At 35.9% G+C, this 24,969-nt stretch overlaps 1 protein-coding gene and 1 non-coding gene across 4 annotated transcripts in view; one reads left to right on the forward strand and one right to left on the reverse strand.

Annotated features, from left to right (window-relative positions):
• Positions 1–24,969, reverse strand: part of Su(fu) (suppressor of fused domain protein) — a 79,474-nt gene that overhangs the window by 39,220 nt on the left and 15,285 nt on the right. For all 3 annotated transcript variants that reach the window (XM_089093566.1, XM_089093564.1, XM_089093565.1), the window contains exons 3-5: positions 11,826–11,918; positions 2,679–2,857; positions 1,527–1,758 (exon numbers count right to left, since the gene is read on the reverse strand). In XM_089093566.1, coding sequence (XP_088949692.1) covers positions 1,527–1,758; positions 2,679–2,857; positions 11,826–11,918 — 504 coding nt within the window. The remainder of the gene's footprint in view (positions 1–1,526; positions 1,759–2,678; positions 2,858–11,825; positions 11,919–24,969) is intronic.
• On the forward strand, positions 5,326–5,397 carry TRNAA-CGC (transfer RNA alanine (anticodon CGC)). Its single transcript has one exon. It is a non-coding gene; the product is annotated as a tRNA-Ala (tRNA).

The following is a 24,969-nucleotide window of genomic DNA, read 5'->3' on the forward strand; positions in this document are numbered from 1 at the left end:
GGTCACAGTCTAACGTCACCAAGTAGGTCAATAAGGGAAAATTTGTTTCTCTTAAATCGTAAAAAGTTTACTTTATTCCACCTGGAGAAGCCGTGAAGTGGTGCTCCTATCGGTCGACCTTGAAGACGTATTCTTCCAGTGCGAATGGGGGGGGGGGATGGAGTGAGGTCCAAGAAATATCACATTAAAAGAAACTTGGATCCACTGAATCAGCAAGAACATTATTAAAATTTACATTAATTAACTCGATAATTTGCCTTTTCCGAATCTGACGAAATCATTTGGAAAAATCTTCTCTTTTTAGCACTCATGCTTTAAACTGTACATTTGTTTCTTGTAAATTTTGAATACTAATAAAATTATTACTTCAACACTATTTTAGAATATATATTTAAGGCTTTATACTGCTATATGCAAATTTTAAGAAACCCTACATTTAATTTTTCTAAATACGTACAAGCAACCTACATCTAATCAAACCAAATTCTATCCTGTCAACATTTTACCAAAATATCAATTTGTGACATATTAGTAATAATTGAAATTATTGCACAAACAAGAATTCAGAGAGCTATTAACAATGTTCCCCAAGAACCCCATTTTTTCAGTGATCTCGGGCTTCCTAAAAGTGGCAAACATGTCCAGATTGCCTAGAACATCTACGCCATTGATGAGACTAAAAACCATAGGTCAAACTGCACAGGGCACAGTCCCAAAGCCGACGCTACAGCTAAATTTTTCCATCTTCCTCCTTAAGAGCATAGCAATTCTAAAACAAAGCAACTATATTTTCGGTCATATTTTCACAAAAGAACCCAAGTTTCGATTCTCTCACATAACGGTATATTTACTTTTCGACCTCGACAGTGGCTCTCTACTTTTACCACCACAGATTAGTCTGAAATTTCTGTAGGCTCAAAAAGAGAAGAAAAAAAAGAAAATAATTTTCTTTATTTTTAAAGAAAAGAAAAGAATTTTTATGAGAGAGGCAAAGAAAATATTTTAAAGGATTATATCAAGCTAAGTATTTAACATAATCGTACCCATTCAATAACACCCCCCACAACCACTGGAAGCAGCTTTCGATACACCTGCTCATGGAACATATTTTAAACATTGGTTGATATCGGGTTATTACTATTATGGGATGATTATATAAAGATCAGATAGATATTATTTTGTAATAATTATTATAAATAATGAAAATTTGCTATAAAAATCGCAGCATCGACGGGAGTCGAGCCAACAGTGTCCTGTAAACTAGCTCAAACTACCGAATTGAAACGGTCCACCGACACATTCTCCAGAGCAAGTTAAACTGTTAATATAACTTTATTATTAATCAGCTGAAATATATTTAATACATAGGACCATGTTAGAAAAAAATGGAAAATTAAATATGATATTTATTATAGTTTATTGTTCGTAATTACTACTTAGGCACCATCGAAGGTGCCATAATCAATTCCTTGGTTTAGAACAGACATAGGCACGTGAAGAGCACGTTAAAAAGCTTAATGACCCACCCGTTGGTTTGACGCAATAAATTAGCAACACCAAGACCATTCCATTTCTGAGCTGCTTTGAGCTCATCCTGAGTAATTCCAACAATTTGCACCATCCTCACTGAACCAAAAGGAGATTCAATCACCCTAAACTGATTGTCCATTATCATTAATATATGTCTTATTTCACCGTCAGTTGAACCGTCTAATGGACAATGCCATGTCACATGGTCACCAGGTTGAAGAACATTGTCTAAAAATTAAAGTCTACCATCAGTAAAAAAAAAAAAAAAAAAAAAAAAAAAAAAAAAAAAAAAAAAAAAAAAAAACAGTGAAAACATAGCTTGCAGGGGATCAAGTAAAACAAGAATCTTCAGTTTCTGAAAAGTTAAACTCTGTTTTACTTAGCAGTTAGAATTGTATTTGAAAAAAGATATTTTAACTTGATTAACTTATTTTTATTTTAGGAGCCAGGTTGAAAGTGGCAAGAAGTGGCTTCACATTGGTACAGAGAGGACTCGTTCAGAGCGAAGAGGTTTAAAATATCAGGATTAGGAAAACTGACGCTAGCCTTTGACAAGCCTCACCACCTGTACCGGTAGACCATACTTTTTCAGTGGAAGATGCCCGACGGTGTACTTTTGCTCCACAAGAGAGGTTGTTAGACAGAGGAAAAGAATTAGGACTGCTCATGGGCGCCCATAAAGGGGGGGGAGGGGGCATGGGATTGCTTAGATCTTTACAAGGAGGATAAGCTTGAGGGTAGGGATCAAAGTTTACAATGTAAGGCGGGAGGGTAATTCCTGTTCAGGTGAGATGTGGTCTCGTCCTGGGGCATTATTTCATTATACTGTGACACTGACCTAAAAACGAAACATTAGTAATTAATGATTTTGTGTTTCTGTACGGAGAAAAAAATTTGACATTTCTATACGTGGCTTAAAAACAACATCTGGTTCTGGTAAAGGTTAAATGTTTTATTGCTATAAACATCTTCAGTCTCGTGTTTCTAAATTTACTATCAATGATATTTGGGTTCCAGTAATGCAGGATGTTTTGGTTGGAGATATGACCATTTCACAATGGAGCAGTACTGAAAAGAAAATTTAGCACAGGTCAATTTTTTCCTGAACTAAATTAAAAAAAAAACTTTTAAAGAGCAGATTAATTTACCCGTTGTGAAAACATATCTAGCTAAAGCTTGCATCAGCGATGCGGGCCATGTTGGAGGAGAGTTCTCTTCCGGTTTCTTCTTCAGACGAAATGAAAGTTCAAATCCAAAACCACTGGGAAATCCTGGGCCCGAAAATCTATGAACCCTTCCATCTCCATGCAAATCAGATAGTCCAAAACTAAAATCATAAAAGAAAAATGAGTAATAGAACTTAATGCTTGATTAACTCATTCGAAAAAGCACGCTCTTGTACCCAAATATTTATTACATATTTTTTGACTTGGGGGAGCCTCTTGGGGCGGACAAAATTTTCCTCACACTAGAACACCTAAAGTGCAAAATTTCGAAGCATTCTAATTTTCAGTTTAGGGACATTTGACGGTAAATTTGTCGAAATTTCGATTAATTCCCTAGCTGAAAGATAAACATATTATTTGATTTACCATCTAACGCTCTTTCCAGATATGATAATTGCAACCACACATTTGAGTCCCAACTTCCTTAATGGCTCGGTATAGCCTTGGATCATATAAAAAATGTTACTGATTTTTTTTTAGATTGGCATTATTAATCATATGCTGATGAAAATAGTATAAAAACTATATATGAAAGCTTGGCCTAAAAGTATTAACGTTAATTTTAAAAATAATGTTTAAAATTCAGGGTCTAAAAATAAGGCAGATTTTACTTTATCTTATCTTTAACACCACTACCAAAGGCTACTTAAGAAAGTGACGTCAGATAAGTGAGGTAAAATGTCGCTTAGGGAAACTTTCCCTTTATGATCAATGTCCCGTTTTCAGGTACCGGGTTTGAAACGTGTTTGAGGCGGATTTGACAAAAATCGTTAACAGGTTTTCCGTGTCCAACCCAGCAAAACTTTAAAGCGTTTTCATCTACGGGTCCCAAACGTATTGGACACACGTTCTTCAAAATTAGAACGCGCCAGATTAGCTCGGTTGAGCACTGGTTCTGAAAAACGCAAACACGAGTAATCAAAACGATAGTATATACAGCCTAAATGTAACTTCGCGTTGTATGTGGGATGGCCTGGAAACGGGGCTCATGTCAAGAGCTTGATCCAAGACCAAGAGGGATCCCCCCAGTCCCAAATTTTGGAGATGTCTTAGTGAAATTATCATTTTTTTTTTATCATCGGGGTCTTGTTTTCTGTTTTTATCGGCCCCCCGAAAAAAAACTTCGGTACTTATCTGTTAAAGCGACCCCACTCAAGAATTACGCTGTGTAAAACATGAGATCAAACCGGCTTCATCTGTCTGTATTAAGCACAGTTTATATAATTATCCTGTAAGTTTACCGCAGATAATTTCTGGCTCTTCATTCTCAGTGCGAACAAAAAGCTCCTCCCACTTATTTGTGCACTTATTGGTTGAGCCGGCCAAGTGGTTTTGTCAGTACTTGTTCCGTAGGTGATTATTCTTTGTCTACCCGTGAAAAGATCTAATGCCGTTTAATAGGTTCTCTGGAGCACTCGCACCTCGGTCCGGGTTTTTATAATGGGTGAATTAGGGAAAGATCATACTGCTAATTATATAAACTGGGGTATTAAGAGACAATTAGCCTACGCTCAGTGGGTAACAAGCGGCGGGTGAAAGAATACATTAGGCTATATATTTGCACATTAGGAGGGGGGGAGAGGGTAAAGTAAGTTAGACAGCGTGAAGTTAGAAAACCATTCTTACTTCATAATATGCCGAATAACTGCAGCTAACACATTTTGCATACATACCCGCTATAATTTATCCCCGCCCCAATGTGCAAATATATAGTCCAAATTAGTTTCTAAAGTATTATATTTTCATCATGATTTGGTATTGTTCATTAGGATTAACCTCTTGAGTGGGGTCGCTATAACAGATAAGTACCAAAATTTCTGTGTATGTGCCTGGTCCAGAGCTATTAATTAAAAGAAGAAATTTATAGCTATGATAATGATGACGGTTATGCCCTTCCTGGTTTGGTAACCTCAGGCTGTCTTCTTTCGAGTGGTTTATCGTATTTAGTTTGTTACTGCTATTCGAATCTTCCTTGAGTTTTCAGCTTGATTGCTTGAATAGCAAGCCTGCTCTTTTCAAGGTCACCAGATAAGACGGAGCGATGAGTGGTTTTTAAGTTTTTAAAAATTCTTTGTCCGTTTCTTTCCAGTGTCTACTGTAACATCGACAAAACTTGTGAGTTTTAATTCCTCCTTCGAATTTTCGAAGTTTCACGCTGAAAATCCACAAATAATTGAGTCCAATAACATATCCAATTGGCACAGGGAGTGTGACGTTTTTCCACCCCCTAGATTTTGATAAATATCTTTTTTTGTTATTTTTAATTTAAAGACTGTTTCGTATTTAAAATTTAGAAATATATCTGATCTAACTGAAACACACTTGCCCCCCCCCCCCCCGATGACGTCATTGAACTATGAATTCAAACTTTTATATCCTCATACTAAGGAGAAGAGGCTAAAATCTTAGTTCTTTCTGCACTGCCAATACAAAACCGATCATTTTTTTTTGGAACGTAAAAGACAATAAATAATTAATTACAACTGATGATAACTGTCATCTGAAAGATAATCTGAAACTCGCTTCAAAATACTAAGCATAAACTCAGAAAATGCTGAGTACTTATCAAGGGGTTGTAGCTCAGTGGTAGAGCGTTCGCTTCGCATGTGAAAGGCCCGGGGTTCGATCCCCCGCAACTCCATTTTTTATAATTTTTATTGTTGTCTTTCCTTTGCTAGAATTGAAAAACTTCCTACTGTATTTGCGGCGACATAGATTATTGCGCAACATATCCTTCGTCTTCAACCGTTTTTACTTTTTTATTTTAACTTAAACTGTTATAAATATAAATTAGTAGTGATTATATATGAAGAGACATTATGAATACAAAATATATTGAGCGCAGTAGAACTATCCTGTAAAATAATGCCCTAATCAGTCAGCCTCTGAATATTAAATACGTTCTTTCCATCTACTAAACTGACCTCAACCAAACTTTTCATTTTATATTTGTTAGTATTATCATGGCTCACCACGGCCCATAGTAACCACAAATAAAAAAAAAGGGAAAAAACTGTCAAATGACAAAAAATTGTCATTTGAAGCTGATTCAGGAGTGGTAACTATGATGTCGATAAATCTTAATGATAGAAGTTTATTGCAAAAACAAATTTATGGGAGTTTCAAAAGATATCCTGAAAATCCTAAAAAATGGTGTCGGATCGATATGAAAATCGCACCATTGGAATCGCCACAGTCGAGAACCTCATACAGGAAAGGTACAGCTTACATCATAAACAACAAGGAAAATAACTTTTCATTGTTTTTTTTTTTTTTTCAAAAAAGCCGAAGGCTTTATCCTGTGTGTGATAATCAAAAGCAAGTATCTGCAATATCTCAGGAACGGCTAAGGGTATTAAGCCAAAAACTTTCAAGGCATGCTGAGGGAGGTGTTGAACTGAATAAAAGACACGATGTGCATCCAAATAGTCGAAAGGAAATACCTGGAATATCTAAAAAACGGCTAAGGGTATTAAGTTGAAATTAATACTAGTTGGCGATAGCCAAACCTCGGCATTCCCAAAACTTAGAGACATTTTGTGTTATTTCACAGAATAATTCTCTTTTAGTTTATAACGTGACAAAAGAAAGAAAACATCTCTAAAATTCAGAACCATGGCAAAACTTATTACAAGGCTAAATTACATCTAAATTTAAATGTAAGCATTTCAATTCCAGTGATTTCATAATGGCCGAAAAACCTGTAGCTATCACCAGGGGCGAATCTACAGCATTTTTATGGGGGGGGGGAGGGGGGCAAGAAGGGTTCATATCCGGATAGTCAAGGGGCATGGGATATATATTTTTTTTCAAAAAACGACGCTTCTGGCTATCACTGTGCCTTATACGAACAAAGTGACCCCATTTGGGAGCGCTTGGTAAAGAACAATGTGTCTTCCATGTATTTTTTTCCCCGGCAACTTCGTATAGAATGGGTGGTCGTAGAAACTTCAGAAAGGGCTCATACGATTCAAAATTGAAACTTATAATGCTCTTTTTTAAGAGTTGAAAGAGATTGGATTAAAATAAAATATATTTTTACACAAAATCTGCATTTCGGCAGCACAGTCACAACCAAGTTGATATAGCAGTGCTATCCATGGATTTTTAAAAACTAAGAAGTCGGAAACGTACAAGATTGTTCACGGGAACAAACATATGGATTTTGTCATGAAATTACAGACTATCAGAAGTAAAAGACTTACGGAGAAGTTACAAAATGTAAAATTACGAGCCTGACAAAATTTGCCTCATTTTGAAGACATTTTGGCACAGCAAATTCACAACTTTGTAATTGCATTAAAACTCTTCCTAAGAACGCAGAAAAAAGCTTAAGGGAAAACGAAGAAAGAACAAAGACCAATTACCGAAAGGATACACACCAGGGTGCCTGTAGCTAAAAAAAACTGATGTTAAAACACAGTCATAGCATAACATTGGCTTAGACCCTGTCGTTGTCGCTTTTCAAAATGATAAATGACGATGATTGAGTCTAGAATGTCGACTTGGAGTCCGCGAGAAATATAACTTTATATTCAATAATAAAAAAGAAGTTGACACTCTAGATCAATTATTTGCAGAAAAAAATATTGAAATTGGGAGCAGCAAAAGGTATTGGTCGATACTTATAATAAAACGCCCGATAAAGACGCAGCGTCGACACTGGTTAGCACTGAAACACCAGCAGTTTCAAGAATTGCCAAAGTACCTGAAATCAAAACCATCCCAGATGAAAAAGATGATGCTGAGGTACATTCTTCATCTGAGAAAATTGAGGCTGGAGCACCAATCGTACATAAAATTATCCGGATAAATTCAGTTAGAAGTCATTGACAAAATTCAGTCACCGCAAAGCTCAAACTAAACAAAATTCAGTACGCACAAAAACTTAGCAAAGCTCAATTCAAACAAAATTCAGTCCAGTAAAACTTGGCCAAAAAAGGATCCAGTCTAATTCAACCCAAGTAAAATTTGACGCCCTAGAAGATTCAAGTCAGCAAAATTAAAAACAGTCAGCACACAAAGAGAACCTTATAAAGCTCAACCCAGAAGCTTGAATCAAGAGAACTTGTGTTGTACTAATCCTATTAAACCCAGTTAAGCCAAAAATGTGGGTTCAATCCAAGAAAATGTTGGACGAGACCTTGCCCTAACAGGAATTTCAGTCTATTTGAAAATTCGACTCGCTCACAGTATGTCTAAAGAAAGCCATGACGAATATATAGCGAAAACCAAAGACTTATGGAATCGTCCGTTTATAAAAATAATAAATTTCGGCAATTAATCTTACAAAATTGGTGAATAATTGGCGCTAATTATTGAAACTCGGCGAGACAATCCAGTAAAACCCAACATATGCAAAACTCACCCTTACAAAACTCAACCTATGCAGTGGTGCTTCTGGACTCTCCCTCCCCCCCCCTGTCACCCACAAAATTTTCAGACTAGAGTTTAACAAAATTTTCATTTATTAACCATATTATTTTCAGCTTATTGATAAATTAATATTTTTTTTTATTATTCTTAATTTATTATTTAAATTGTTTAGCCTATTTTAATTTAATTGTTTTGATTATTATGGCTTAACTGTTTTTATTTTTTAATTTATTTTATTAATTAATTACTAGATCATTAATTTTCATTTATTAACTGCGCCCTCAATGTTTTTTTTAAATAAAAACAAAATTTGAAAAATTAAAAAATGATGATAACGGTTAGATTAATCATTTGGAATTTTGAGCCCCTAAAATTTCTGCACCTGGAGCAAGGACTCCCTCCCCCCACCCTAAAATCACCTCTGAACCTATGCATATTTTCATTCAAGCAAAATTTAACGCACTAAACATCAACCCACTAGAAACCGAATTGATACACACAAGGTGACGAAACCTTTAAGCTAGTGGGTATCAATTTGCAAAAATGTGGGGGAAATTTCTTTTCAAAATCAATGGGAAGGATTTTGTTGTTTTTTTTTATTTTTTTTTCAATGAAAATACCAAAAAAGGTATTTTTCTAAATCCGAGGAAAAAGCCGCCAATTAATGCACCTGCTTTAGTCCCCCCTACCCATAGAAGAAAAATGATTTTGACGTTTTACCCATCGTACACACACTTTTCACATAGTTTATCTTTTCTAGCACAGTAAAGGCAATGGGAGACCACGGAATCAAATAGGGAGGAAAAAGTCTCCTGGACTTAGATTCTGCTAATGATTTAAGCATCCTAGATGCTTAAGTTTTGAAAATGAATTAAGTTTTAGAGGTTTTGCGAGTTCAGGGTGCTAGAATAGGTTTGAAAATTAATGTTAGAAAACTAAGTCACTAAGTCGAGAAATAAGTGAGGATGAAAAGCTGATATAGGGCAACGTAAAGATTGATCAAGTAGGCAGCTTCACTTAACTCGGTAGTATTATTAGTAAAGACGATTGGAGCAGTGAATATCTTTGAAACACAATACCCAAGGCTCAGGGTGTTTTTTCACAGTTGAAAAAAGTTCGGAAAATAAGAAGAGAAGTTTGCAAACCAAAATTAGAAGATTAGAAGCTACAGTGATGACAGTGGTCAAATATGGCTCTGAAGCATGGGCGCTCCGAAAGGCGGATGAAGATTTGCTAGATGTTTTCCAGCGAAATTGCTTAAGGATTGTTCTGGGTACCCAGCTGACTGACCGTATTTCAAACAATAGGCTATACGAAAAATGTAGTTCAATACCGCTCTTTAGGGCTATAATGATAGAAAGGTTGAGGTGGTTAGGGCAAGTTGTGTGGATGAAGGATGAAATATTGCTGAAAATTTTTCTTTTCGCCCAACAGTCTTAGGCTTCGCAGAAAGCAGGTCGTCCCCGTTAGTGATGGGAAGACTTCATACATAAATATTTAAAGGAAATGGGAACTTCATGGACGGGTGTAAAAAGGGAGGCTTTGAATCGATTGGTATGGACGGGGAGCGTGCGTAGCTGTGTTGGCCTCAGGCGGCTTGGTGCGGCAGTGAGTTGTTAGTAGTAGTAGTAGCAGTTATCTTTTCTTTGCGTTTTTCCAGATTTATCCACCACTCCAGCAAAAATATATTCCTGCGTACATGGCTAGTTCAGCCCAGGTTCGAATCCCACTCAGCAAAATTTACCCCATTAAAGCTTTAACTTAAGAAACTTTCATCTAAAAAAAAAATAACCAGCAGGTCTTTGCTTCCATTAATCAGAACAACCTCCATTGGTATCAATTTATGCATAGATAAAGAAAAACTGAGGAGCACTCATTAATTGTTCTCATAGACCATTCCCAGCTCGTTGGAGCCCTGGTCATCGGGACAATCTTTCAGTAAGATGGATGGGTAAAGCGCTGGAAGTTGAGCGGGGTTATGTGGGTTGACGCTTCGTAGAGGAATATCTGACGGGGTTAGATGACGACGATGATGCCATCGACGACAGGAACGATATTAAGGAGATTTACATTCACATCTTGTATTAGATCCGGTATTGAATATTATCTTTCTTCTTTTGCCCGTGCTCTAAAAACCTATATTACGCCTCTCCAGCGATACAAAATTCGAGCAGTCAAAGCAGCAACAACTGATAAATATGGTACCAGGCCCCTCAGCTATAAGCGTCTTGAAGTGGCGTCTATGTCGATGACTTATAAGTATATGCGCTAACCTCTAACCTCTATCTGTCGCAGGTTATAGCTAAGACGATGAGATACACTTGCTATAGTTTTCCTCGTCAGGATTATCTACAGCGGAAAACTCCACGTCAGAAGTATCTAAAAGAGAATTGTTTGATGCACATTCGCCATACGGAATAACCTCCATGCAGAGGCTATAAAAAAAGAGCTTTCTTTTAGCTAGTTAAGAGAAGGTATAATGAACATCTAAAATGAAAAACAATGTAATTTCAAACCCTGGTGGTATGTCGCCAAATGATGGCGCAGTCAAACCTGATGAAAAGATTTTGAATACTCTCTGACAAAAAAGTATTTTTGTCAGAAAAATGATTTTGTCCAGTTATAATTACAAAATTTCTTTGTGTACATTTTTTTTTCAACAAAAATGTCACTACTAGCATGATTCATAGACATATTACGATTTTTGTTTTAATTATCTTCCTGTAGTAAGGTTATGTAATTACTCTTAACTTTGGCCATCCAATATTAGATACGTTTTAGTCGTATATCATCAAGTCTTCACACAGAGGGAATATTTGGCTACAAATGAAAACCTCTTAAGAAACTTATCAACGAATTCCTAATTTCACTTATGTAATACTAAAACCAAAAATTTTCAATAACAAAATACAGGATTTAAACCCAGTCTCTCCAAAAATTACTGTTAAAAAATCCTCATTTAGTAAACAAAAAAACTGCCTTATTAACTCTAGCATTGGCTATTTATTTTTTCTAGGTAATGAATTTTTCTAATTTGTGACTATATAGTAGGGTGCATGTACTTATTGTGACTAGCGAAATTTTTTTTCTCAAATTACGACTAGTTAAAGAAATCAGGGGGGGGGGGGAATGAATAAGTCTTTCAAGACTTGAGCCAAAAGTCCATTTCACCAAGAAGGATGTACTCCATATCATTAAAACTTGCCCAGTTCAATATACGCAATTAAGACAATTAGTAGTGTAGCCAGGAGAGTCAGTCAGAAGGGGGGGGGCAAATTCTCCTTCCCCTAACAATATAAACAATAAAAGTTTTTATTGGTTAAACAGTAATGATGCCTCCCTCAGCTGGATTGATTAATGAAACTGTCCTTTTTGGAAATTAATTCACCAATTACGTCAATGATTTTAACACTTTTTTGTAACCACTCTAATATTGAAACACCAATTGTTACATTCTATTGAAACATTAATGAAACATAATTTTATTCATCTAACTTTGAAAGACCAATTATCCAACAAAAGAACAAATTAGAAAAGAAAAATCCGTTACAAAAGATAAACAAACAGTGTTTGTTAAAAATATATATTAAATTAAGCACAGAGGTCGTGTTGGGTGTCTTAAATGCAAGAAATACAAAAACTGGACATCATATATATATAAAAAAAAAAAAAACTAAACAAGTCGGTAATTACCTAATGTAATGCCAATGAGGGGGTATTCCATCTTCTATTTTGCCTTGATTTTCATACATACTTACGTAGTCTAAAGGGTCCGGCCCCCCAAGCCTGAAAAAGATAATAAATATTAGCCTTTCGGAATCAGTGGGGTAAGTGTAAATCTACTCAAGATACTAAGCTAGGGTCTAATTTATCCAGACGTCAGATATGCAGGGTAAAAAAAGGTCACAGACTAAGTCAATTTATTAGACGCGTCCAAAAAAATTTTGACAGGTGAAATGATGAATTGAATGAAAATGCTGTGAAATTACAGACCCTCTTTAACGTTTAAGTAGCCTTTCATATGACAGACAGGAGACAAAAAGTGGCGCCACCATGCGAGGTCCCTTTTCAACCCTACAAAAATGTTGCTGAAAGTTTTAACTCAATTGACCAGCCATGAGACTTAGTCAACATAGTTTTAATAGAACCTACTTGCTGTCTAATGAAAATAAAAACTCGCTTGGTAAAATTGTACTGAGCTTCGCGTCTTTCTTAGGATAGCTTCAAGGTAGAGAGTATAGGTCTTCAGACATAGCAAATTATCACACAGAATTAAATAGCTTTTGAAACAATCATTTACAAAGAGAAAAGACCTCCCCTCCCATTTCAATCTGATTTTTCATCAAACGGTACACGTAAAATAGTTTAATATTGATTTTTTACTCCGAAATGAATGTACTCTCAATGCTTGTACCTTTTACTACAAAAAAGAAAAAAGAATCAACTGTAGGGCTAGAATCAAAGACCCTGTGATAAAGAGCCTGACACTCTACATATTGGGATAATTAGGCTTGTTTAACTGTACAGTTAAATAGTATAATATTGATTCTTTACTCCGAAATGAATGTACTCTCAATGCTTGTACCTTTTACTACAAAAAAGAAAAAAGAATCAACTGTAGGGCTAGAATCAAAGACCCTGTGATAAAGAGCCTGACACTCTACATATTGGGATAATTAGGCTTGTTTAACTGTACAGTTAAATAGTCTAATATTGATTCTTTACTCCGAAATGAATGTACTCTCAATGCTTGTACCTTTTACTACAAAAAAGAAAAAAGAATCAACTGTAGGGCTAGAATCAAAGACCCTGTGATAAAGAGCCTGACACTCCATATTAGAATAATTAGGGTTGTTTAACTGTACAGTTAAATCACAGTTCATATAATTATCCAGTAAGCTTATCGCAGATCATTTCTGGTCTTCGTTCTCGGTGCGAACAAAAAGCTCCTCCCACTTCTTCGTGCAGTTTTTAATATCGGGTTTCCACTTGTCTTCGATTTTTTTGCGTAAAGTGCATTATTCGTAACAGGGTGTTTCTACTTGTTTCCAAATGTTTCGCGTCTGACTTGTCTACCCGTGAAAAGATCTGATGCCACTTACGTTTCTAGGTTCTCTGGAGCACTTGCACCCCGGTCCAGGTTTTTATAATGGGTGAGATAGGGAATGATCATACTGGATAATTATATGAACTGTGAGTTAAATAGTCTAATATTGATTCTTTACTCCGAAATGAATGTAGCCTGTTGTCAATGCTTGTACCTTTTACTCACAGTATATAAATAATAGATTACTTTACAGTTTAATTAGAGTTTGATAACAATTTGATAATTATAGTTTGATAACAGTTTACATTATCTTTATACAGTGCTTTTATTACAAAAAAAAAGAAGAAAAAAATCAACTGTATGGCTAGAATCAAAGACCCTGTGATAGAGAGCCTGACACTCTACAAATTGGAATACTTAGGCTTGTTTAGTTGTTTTAAACCATTGGTGTGCTTATACATAAATATAGAAGGGTTTTCTCTAAACCGGCTTTCTTTAGAGTTTAGAGATGAAGCCAGTTACTATATAAAGTGAATTATTCAGACGCTCCAATGATGTTTCGTTTGCAGGAAGGAGACTCAGTGATAGCTTATTATGCCTTTATTTCTACACGTTTGGGCAAGAACTAGGTGGGCGTAGAACACATTTCCCACTGGACCATTCATTTTTTGGCTGTCTATTGCAGATCTTTCGCAAATTAGCAACTCGATACAGAAAATATAGCCTAGGAACTGACAGAGTACGATCACTGTTTTTATAATAGAATAATTGCCAAGTACCAAAAGACATCGAATGAACTTTAAACTGAAATTGCATTCCACAAAACCAATAAATTCGCCTGATTTATCAGGTTGCAACAAGATCCTCTTACCCAACTGGAGGCCAGCCTCCAGATGGGTAAGAGGAATAAATGGGTAAGAGAGAAGATTAATAGGTAAGAGGAATGAGTTTGTATCCCCTTAGTCCACAATACAGAGGGAACCAATACCTTGCAACGTCTCAAAATACGAAAACTGGTGCCTAAATTATTCACAATTGTGACTTAAGATTATGACTGAAAAGCTGCAATGATTTAATTATGGCTTTAAAGGAATTACAGAGACATACATAAGTAATTCCTGGGCAAATAGGAGATACGGTATTATAGACCCTAATACTGCCTTCAGCAGATGCATTGAAGCTTAATGTTATAAATGTGCCCATTTTAACATTTATTTGTCTTATCCCATTGCCGTCTTAAGTGTTGTATTTTAAACGATTTAATGCAATGCATTCAGTGTCGAATTTTCGCCATTGAATATTGGCTGTTGAAAAAGTTCAGTTATCAAACAGTTCGTGGTAACGAACTGTAATTAAGGAGCGACCCGGCTCAATGGTAACCGAAACTCTATAAACGGAATTTTGATACCAATATATACATCAAAAGAATCAGATTTTAATTCTGATTTCAAATGTATAAGTTTCATCAAGTTTAGTCTTACCCTTCAAAAGTTACGCGCCTGAGAAAATTTGCCTGATTTTTGATAAAAGGGGGAAACACCCTCTAAAAGCTATAGAACCTTAATGAAAATCACACCATCAGATTCAACGTATCAGAGAACCCAAATATAGAAGTTTCAAGTTCCTATCTGCAAAAATGTGGAATTTTGTATTTTTTTTTTTTTTGCCCGAAGAAAGATCACGGATGCGTGTTTTTTTTCCAGGGGTGATCATATCAACCCAGTGGTCCTAGAATATCGTGGGAGGGCTTATTCGAACGGAAATTAAAAATTAGCGCAAAGAGCGAGGCGTTGAGGAGGGGGAAGCCCCTTTCATATACGGAATAATTTCTGTTTGTTTTAAGTTTTAATGTTGCTCCTTACTTTCAGTTAGAAAAAATTTGTTTTTTATTTAATAAGAGTCAAAAGTGATCGGAGAGCAATCACCCTCCAAAGCCTTTTTTCCCCAGATGTGTTCGATCAAAATTTTGAGATAGCAATGCTTAAACCTTCAGGGCATGTTGAGGGGAATACTGAAAAATGGTCGGAGAGCAACCAGTGTCCCTCCCATGCACCTTTTAACTGCAACATCCTCAAAGACATCTGATCAAACTTTTGGTATAGCTATCTTGTTCAAAATAGTCACAAATTCAAATAACTACTCTTCCAGGGATGACAAGAACTCCCCATAGCCCCCCGTTTCCTGTTTTCCCCTAAGCCCACAAAACTGCCATATGTTCTATCGTTTATGGTTATGGTCTTTGGGTTTCATTTATTAAAAATCAAAATCGGAAAAATCTCTTCAATTAATTTAAAGAAAGCGCACGTAATGTATTAACCAAGAGTATTAAATTAATTTTGCTGCATCGGTTCTTGACAACCCGAAATGGACCAAAATATGTTTTTCTCCGATTGATAATTAACTTTCAGCGTGAATAAATTGAACCTAGGGGACTTCGAAGAAGACCTCCAACTGAGGAAGAAAATCAATTTTTCGAATTTTCAAATTCTCAAAAATCGTATCAATGTTTGATACAAAAATTTTCATTTTTTCACTAGTTTGCTTGAAAATTTTATAGTAAGTGTGACCACTTTTGCCACAGCAGCTAGAAATCAGAACACAAGTCCTTAAATGAGTCTGAAATCGTGAGCCCATTTCGTTATCTAATTTCATAAACTTCAGATATTTACAACAAAAATGAATACTATTCAACGCTCAGGAAATGTCTGATTTATTTGAAAAAATTCTTACCAAAAATTCATATAAAATGAGAATTTCTTGTATCTGGCCTCTCCGTCAAACAGGTGATTAACCTTTTTCAATCCAAACGCTATCGAACTACGAGCCCAGAAAATCTCACACAGTGAAAATAACAAATAAAGAAAATTGAAAACACTGGGTCAGGGCCAAGAGAATCTTTAATGCTTTCTTGCTTTAATGGTTTGTGGCGTCCTTTTTTTTTTTTTTTTTTGTGACAAAAAAACAGAGCTTTTTTTATAAATGATCATGACAGGCTTACTACTAAAACTACAAACTGGCAATGCACAAAATCACTTAATAAATTGAAATAGCATATTAACTATCAACTGGAAAATGGACAAAAATCGGATGAAATAAGTGACGTCATCCCTAATTGTATATAACAAACAATTGCAACGAGGTAGAACATTTATAGATTCCAACTTCTGTTTTATCAGTAGAGAAGGAAGTACCATTTCTATGGGGCCCCCGTACCAAACAGGTTTTTCTGGTAGCCCTATTCTACAGGTCATTACACCTTTGCCAAGAGATTTACGCAATTTCTAGTTCAAGGTATATACATGTCTTTTTTAGTGATAAACCAAAACCAGCTTTCTTGTTTAACTGTTATGCAATTTCTTTTTGTATATATTCAGGTTTCAAATTAGGTTCTTCAACAGTTTTGGATAGTTCATTCAACTTAACACTACTGACATTTTTTGTGAACATTTACATAGAAAATGGATAATTCTAAGCAATTTCTGGTGAGTAAAATTTTCTCATTATTATAATAAAAAGAAATTGTATTGTCATTAAGTTAAGGAAGAAATTCTTTCCTTACACTGTGTGGTTACCTCTTTTAAAAAGCTTCCATCATCATTAAATATTAAATGATCGATATATGTCATTTTAAGCAAATATTCAAAAAAGAGAGATACGTTCACTGATTTTGGTTCATTGTATATGAAACATTAAAACAGATTGGCAGAAAAAACCACTTTGGTAGTGGTTAATCTATTTGACTATTTAAGACGGAAACTAGAACTAAAGGTACTTGTGCAATTAGAAGCCTATTGCTTAGGATCTGAAACCTCTACATAATTCTCTTACAGACTGAAATATACGGTGCAATTTTTATCAAGATCAGTGTGCCTTTTTAGGGATGTTTTTGAAAAAGTGCTTAGCTTTCGATAGTTAATTTGGGATTAGAATAAAATGTTGATTCTTTTAATGTATTAATTGTTACAAAAGCTTCCTTTTTATTACGGTGCGATTTTTATCAAGATCAGTGGCTTTTTTTAAGGGATGTTTTTTGAAAATACTTCCAGGCCGTCTGCGTTGAAGAATCTCTTCCTGAAATTTAATGGGTTCAAACCCTCACCCCCCCCCATTTCCTCAAAATTAAAATTTGTTACCTTATAACCCTATTTAATAAATAACATTGTTAGCTTAGCTCTCCTTTTTATTTGAAGGGGCTTATTATATCATAGGGAGGGGGGGGGGGGATTGAATGAGCCCTTTTAATTAAATTTTCCACTTCTTAAATTTCTATTTATGTCTACATTTGATTGAAATCTGATAGTTTAAAGACAAAAAAAAGGCTGTTATACCAAAGAGTTTAATAATTTCTGACTAAATTCGACCCCGAGCCTTTAGGACTATGACCCCCCTCCGTCCCCCCGAAGTCATGACCCAAAGACTGAGAAACGATGTGTTAGAAGTTTGACTTGCGCTTTAGTCAAAGTAATAATTAAATGTCAAAGGGATTAATTCTATTACATTGCTTCGAGAGAAAATGCTTTCATTTAGAAGCCTTACCGTTATCCTAAATATAGAATAAATAAAATTTTTTTTTTTTAACTGAAAGTAAGGAGCAACATTAAAACTTACAATGAACACAAATTATTATGTATTTGAGGGGAGTTACCCCCTCTTGAATACCTCGCTCTTTACGCTAAAATTTGACTTTTTTGTTCTAATTATTTAAGAATGACATCTGGAACACAAGGGCCGTTTATTTAGAATAATAACCTTTTTTAAAAGTTCTAAAACAGCTTTTGCGTAAAGAGTGAGGTATTGAGGAGGGGGCAATATCCATGGGCGTAGGGAAGGGGGGGGTAGCTTCCCCCCTAGACCTTCAAATTTGCATTAAATATGGCTTAAAAAGCAGATGGTTGGAGAAGCAGTTTATAAAAGGCCCATCCATCACACTATCAAAGCCCCTGATTTTGAAAGAAAGATGTTTTTTACACTACTTTATTTGCCTAGCAAACTGAATTACTTTCGAGACTCAAAATAAATTTTTTTTTCATGAAAAATTTTTGCCTTTTTTTTAAAAAGGAAGAAGATAAGTGATATAATGCCCATCTGGAAAAGAAAGTGAGGCGGAGTGAACGTGCCCTAATGGAGTCCACAAGGCTATCTTTTCTCAAATATGCTGATATAATTACAAATGACCTGGACCAGCCAAGAGCCGCGAATCTTTTAATGGCAAGATCCTCTAACGCCAGTGTTAGCTCCACGCAAGTTGGAAAGAATTTGAAAAGTGAATGGGTGGCTTTGTATAATGCCTCAACCTCATCAGATCAAGATAGGAGGGACACTCCTCTTCAAGCCATGCCAGGGACTTCTGATGTACAGCCAGAGATTGTAAGTTTATATATATTTTTTTTTCAAAAATAAGACAAAATTTTCTCAGGCGCATAGCTTTTGATGAATAAAACTTAAAATTTTTTTCTAAACTATTTCATTTTCTTTCATTAACCAAATTAGCGGTATATAAAGGAATGTTTATAATGCATTTTTATAAAAAAAACCTTACCTTCTAACTTCTAACGAAGACACATTTTAATCCAATAATTCCAATGTTCCTTTTAAAAACAAAAAACTAACTATTTGAAAAACGAACTGTTCACTGTGTCAAAAATCGTTCTCAAACTACTGCATATTTTGTACTAAGTCATCGCGCATATCCAATGTTTATCAAGTTACTCCATCGCTACTTAATGCGCTTTGAATTTTAAGTAGGGTTTCATGTGACAGGATGTGTATTTGCGATAAGAAGGTCTTTTTTTAATAATCACCGATTATGTCTTTCACAATGATACGAAGAAACATTATTTTGGGGCGAACTCAATTCAAGCAATTATTTTCGTTGAAAGATGCATTCGAGAAAAGAATTTGAGGCTGTTCTATTTGAACAGTGTTGTGAAGTCCGATATCCCAACTCGAAAGGGTATCGATCCTCCTACCTCGAAGGAAACCCCCGGTTCCCAAGGGATCCTCCCCGGGAAGGGTTGGGGGGGGCTCTAAAAAGGACCATCCAACATTTTAATTGCACTTTAATTGTTGATATGGATGGAGAAAAAAAAGTTCTTCTCTCTAACAATCATTTATTTAGCCCAGGTCAAGTACATCTACAAGTTCAAACAAATCCGTTGGCAAAAAAAACAGAAAAATACGGATTGTTGAGAGAGTTACACCACCAACCACCGACATATGGGATTCGTGTCCATTAACCGAAGCTGAGGAGCAACTGTTCATACAGCATACCACGTCAGTCGAACGATTGTCAAATTTTATTGAGAGGTATAATGAAGAGGTTCAAGCACTAGAATTGGAGCCATATTCTGAATTTTTATTCTAAGAAATTTTGTGAATAAAACCATTATTTTTTTTTATCATTCTCTTGTTCTAACTTGCTCTTCTAAGAATAAGACTACATTTTCCTTACTAAAAAAACAATATATTTTTTTAACATGTTCGGTTGAAATTATGAAAGACATAAGGCAATGTAACTTTTTTTTTCTTCTTCTTTTAATTGTTCAGGTGGTGGTGGGACAATGACTATGAGAAATTGACAAAGTTTATTAACTATAAAAAAATAATGGTTATTTTACATAAAAAATAAAACTTTTTTTTCTACAGATTAAAGATATAGCACCACCAGCAACACCGTTGAGTGATGAAGCAAGTATATTTACAGAAACAAATCTGTCACCACCAGCAGAGTTCAGGGATTAACCTACACTAGTTCTAGAGAATTTGGAGTGGCAAAGAGGGTTCCTTAATGATATTTTTGGGGAAATGGCTAGCCTGGAGGACTTAACCTGCGATATTGACATGCTTGAGGATCCGGGGTGGGCAGATAGTCTTATGCGTGAAAATTTAGGTTATGTTAAAAGTGCATCTGAACCGGGTCCTCATAACGAAATTCCACCAGAAGACAGTAAAGGCTGGCTCGATCAATTGTCCCCAAACACCTTGGAATATGTACTAGGAGACCTCATGCCACATCACTCCACTATGATTGAACAGACTGGGAATGGTGGTGGTGTTATCAAACGTTTCGTCATCCTCCTAAATTAGTCCTCTGAATAACCAATATAGTAGTAGTAGTAATGAAATGACGACTATATCGTACTAGGACATTTTTAACAGCAAATTTACAATGCTGGGCAATTGTCATTAAAAAATAGGCTCGGAACAGGCAAAGAGTACAATTTTATTATACTCGTGTTATTTTTATCTGATATGATCTCCCCTGGGCCATTTGAAATCATACAGGATAGATTTTAGCTCCCCCGAGGAAAAGGCGGGCATTATTTTAAATGACCCCGTGAAAGTTCTCCATAGCTATATCGACAGAATTCGAGCAAAAATTGAGATTCAGATTCAGAATTGGGGTGGTCGAGGGGGAATTAAAGCGTCGGTGAATCAAAAAGTTTACTTACAAATGGGAACATCCGGGGATATTTTTTATTTTCATTTTTCGACAGGCAACCAGACTTTTTATCCAGGTCTAAACGATTTTGAAGACAACTTTTTCAACTGGGTGAATAAACTAATTTCAACTTTGGATACATTTAGCGAGAGGGGGAGTGGGTCCACAATTTTATACATTGAACGCATGGATCTGAATCTCAGTAGATTTAAAAAAAACTTTATTTTAAGGGGTGGGAGGGGTAAAGGAATAACATGCCATCCAGATTTGTCGGCTACCAAAGGAATTCAAAGTTTCAGATTTGACACGGGACTGCAATGCTTTAAATATGCGTTTTTAGCAGCAGCCCATAAGACATTAAGAGATGAATCACCAATGAAAAATCTCGACAAACTTGCACGTAACGGTGGAAAAAATTTCCCCAAAGTAAATTTTGATTGTTTAGAGGGAAAGTATCCAGTTTCATTTAAATAAATAACAATTTTTTAGAAAGCAATTGAAAATGTGGGGGTGGGGGGGGTTGTTCTCCAGTATGACACTGAATTTGTAGATGGGGGAAAAAACCGAATAAAAAAGGAGTTTTGTATTCAGTGAGGACACCGATGGTGGAAAATGTTAAAAATTTTGTATGGGTTATTTACGATCCTCCCAAAGATGTAAATTCTTATAATAATTTTTTCCCCGTCACAGCAATAAGTCGACTTCTATATAACAGCTTTCAGAAAGGAGAACGTTTCTTTTGCCCCATGTGCATTTCCTCATTCACATCAGAGAGGACATTCTCAGATCATATAAACCATTGCAAAATTCAAGGAAATCAGAGATTAGAACTTCCGGCAGAAGGCAAAGACACTTTACAATTTAAAAATTTTCAAAATTCTCTTCTGCAATCTGATAAAGTGTCTTTAGACTGTGAATCAAGACTGGTTGAGGTATCGGACCCATCAAGGCCAAATATAGTCAAGGAACACAAACTAGTTGCATGTTCCTACGCACACGTCCGTCGCGACTGCGACAATAAAATGCAATTGGAAGTTTTTTTTACTATGGACGAGGAGGGCAGTATGGAAAAGTTATTGGTTTCTTTAATAAAAACGGCAAACAAGGCAATTTCACGATTACGTCATACCAATTATCCAATGACATTATCGGATAAAGAGAAGCTGGGGCTGGAAAATGGGACAATTTGCTGGGTGTGTAGGGGAGCCTTGCCCCAAAAGACGCGGTGCAGGACCATAATCACCTTATTGACCCTAATTCAACGGGAAAAAGTAACTTTCGTGGGTGGGCTCACAATTCGTGTAATTTAAAAATTAAACAGCAACTTGTTCTACGGTTCTTATACATAACTCTAACTATGATCTGAAGTATGTGCTACCTGCATTGGCACATCTTCCAAGAAATGGAACAGTAGATGATGATGATGAATGGGTGATAGACAGCTTTACGTACAAAATCATACCTAAATCATTGGAAAAGTTGCGTGTTTTGGAATTTATGTGGAAATTTGTTGAAGCCGGCGTTGAGTACACGAATAAAATTCGCTTTTTAGATTCATACTGTTTTATCCTTAAATCATTGAGCGAATTAATTCAAGTGCAGAAAAACGATGACGGCAGCAATGCTTTCCCCCTTCTCAAACAACAATTTCCAAATGCTATATATAATTTTTTAAAAGTCACGGTCATAAATCCGTATAACTATTATTGGTCAACATAAAGAGTCGTGGAGGAATATATTCCATCAATCGAATTATTTTACGACAGTCTTCACGTTCATAGGTGCAACCCCGAGGAACACAGTTTTGCTAAAAAAGTTTGGGCAGAGGGAGGATGTAAAAATGGGTTTGACAACTGCAAGCTGTATTTGTCGAGTGACGTGTTAACCCTGTTAGATATTATGTGTAAAAACACGGATAAAATCTATAAGGAATTTAATCTTGATTTGGGTTATTATTTTTCTTTGCCTCATCTAGTGATGGACCTTATCCTGAAAATTAGTGGGGTCAAAATCGGGCTAATCACTGACATTGATCAGCATATGTTCATCGAGAGGTCAATGAGGGGGGTTTTGTTTTTCACGGGGACCGTATCTTGGAAACTGATCCAACAGGAGAGAAGACGGGGACAAAATCGGATGCAGTTGTCCTCGATATGAATCCTCTCTACCCCCCGGCCATGTCCCATTATGGACTACCTTGCGTTGACTATATATGGCTCAATGACCTTCAAGCTCCCCATTTCCCCAATATTAACAGTGTTGAGGAGAATGGATCAGTTGGATTGTTTTTTGAAATTGACTGGGATAGACCAGTCAAACGTCATAATTCATTAAATGATTTTGTTTTCCTACGTACAAGGAGGCATTTTTAAAGGGATTATATTAGCCATCGCAAGCTTCATTAGTATGAGGAGGTAGAACTTCAGTTTGTAAATTAACAACAAAAAACTAATTTACGACATTGTGCGGAAAAAAACATAGTTGTACATTATGTGACTTTAAAATGGATGTGCAACAATGGTTTCAATGTCACAAAGGTTCACAGAGCACTTGATGTTGGTCAAAGACCCTATTTAAAAACACTTGTTGACACTTTTGTTAGCAAACGTTATGCAGAACAGACTAAGGCCGAAAAAGAAATTTATAAACTCATTTTGAATTCGGCTTTTGGCTAAATATGGGAGAGTGTACGCAATAGGAATTTTTGTGACGTTGTGACCGATCCAGAACAATGTGATGGAATTATTGCCGATCCCAATTACACTTCCTTTACAATCATTGGCCCGGACATGGTACTTTTGAATAGAAAAAAAAGACGCATTGTCTTGAATAAAAATATTACTCCAGGAAGTACTGTCTTGGAGATCTAAAAATAGCTCAAATTGGAGTTCCGCTTCAATATGGCTAGGGTACAGTGGCCTGGAAAGGGGCAAGTAGAGGTCTGCTCTGGTGACACGGATTATCTACTGTTAAAAGTAAAAACATCAAATCTAATTGATGATTTGGCACACGGTGAAATTATCAGTTCACGGATGGACTACACCAATTGGTGTTGTGGTCTTTACCCTGAACTAGTAAAACGTCGGGCACCCATTCTGGTTTTTTTTTTTAAATCTGAAACCGGAAGCGACTTGATTTCCCGTGGTATGTTTGTAGGCCCGAAGGTGTACTTTATACAGACATGCGACGAGGAAATCAAGAAACGTTGCAAAGGAGGACCTACGCGCAATGTAGACAAGAATTTCGACACGGACATTGATAGGAATTGTATTGTTGAAATTACAATTCCACGAGCCAAATTGTTGGCAATTGGTTCCCACAACTACAGGAACATTACTGTAAATGTAGAAAAAATAGCCATGAGTACCATTTCTGACAAGGTCTATGTTTGTCAAGACGGTGTGATCACCCTCCCCCTTGGTCACTATTTAACTTCAGACCGGATCGAATGTATTGCCCACAGGGAAAGTCTCGGTTTAAATAAAGTCCTGCAAATTCTTTCCTAAAAACCTTTTGGGGGGGGGGCCTCGCGGCCTTTGGGGGGGGGGGGGCTCGCGGCCCGGGGGGGGGCGCCAGCGCGGGGGGCGCACCGCCACAATATCAAAGTTATCTTTTTTTGACTTAGAGCAGATTTTTTGTAAATGTTTCATTCAAAAAAAAAGTGATATTTTTTTTTCAAGTGCTCTCTAATTTAATGTTGTATTTTTTTTTCTCTATAAATAAACAAAAAAAAGTGTTTTTTCTCTGTGTACCCATGTAAATGTTGTATTTTTTTATAAATAAATTTAAAAAAAAAGTGTTTTTTTTTCATGTTTAATGTGCTTTTTTTTTTCAATGTATTGTTACTTTTTTATGTATATAATAAAAGAAAAATATGATTCTTTATTCGTCTTCTTATTCTTCTTGAAGAACAGAGTAGTAGTAGTAGTAGTAGTAAGGAAATTATTTAGTCATTAGAAAATTAGGGTCTACAGTTAGTTGTCCAGGTGATCTGTTGAGGGGACCTTGTATCAATTTCAAACACCATTCAGATCGTTTCTGTGTGGTCCGTCAATGTCGGGCAAAACAACACTCTTAACTAAAATAATTAAAAACTCCGATAAAATGTTTGTGGAAAAGCCGAAAAAAATCTACTATTGCTATAGGATTTGGCAGGATTCATACGATTAAATAAAAGCAATTGCTGCCATGGGATTGGTGCAGATACAATTCATACAGGGACTTGATGTTTTCAACATTATTGAACCAAACTCTTGGCTGATCATTGACGATCTGGCTGAATCTATTGAACAATGGTCTCAGCAAATGCTGCAATTGTTCACTGTTCGCTCTCATCAAGAACAGATTTC

Source organism: Artemia sp. Qi Xiang Cuo, chromosome 8, assembly GCF_049724085.1.
Source record: "Artemia sp. Qi Xiang Cuo chromosome 8, ASM4972408v1, whole genome shotgun sequence".
NCBI lineage: Eukaryota > Metazoa > Arthropoda > Branchiopoda > Anostraca > Artemiidae > Artemia > Artemia sp. Qi Xiang Cuo.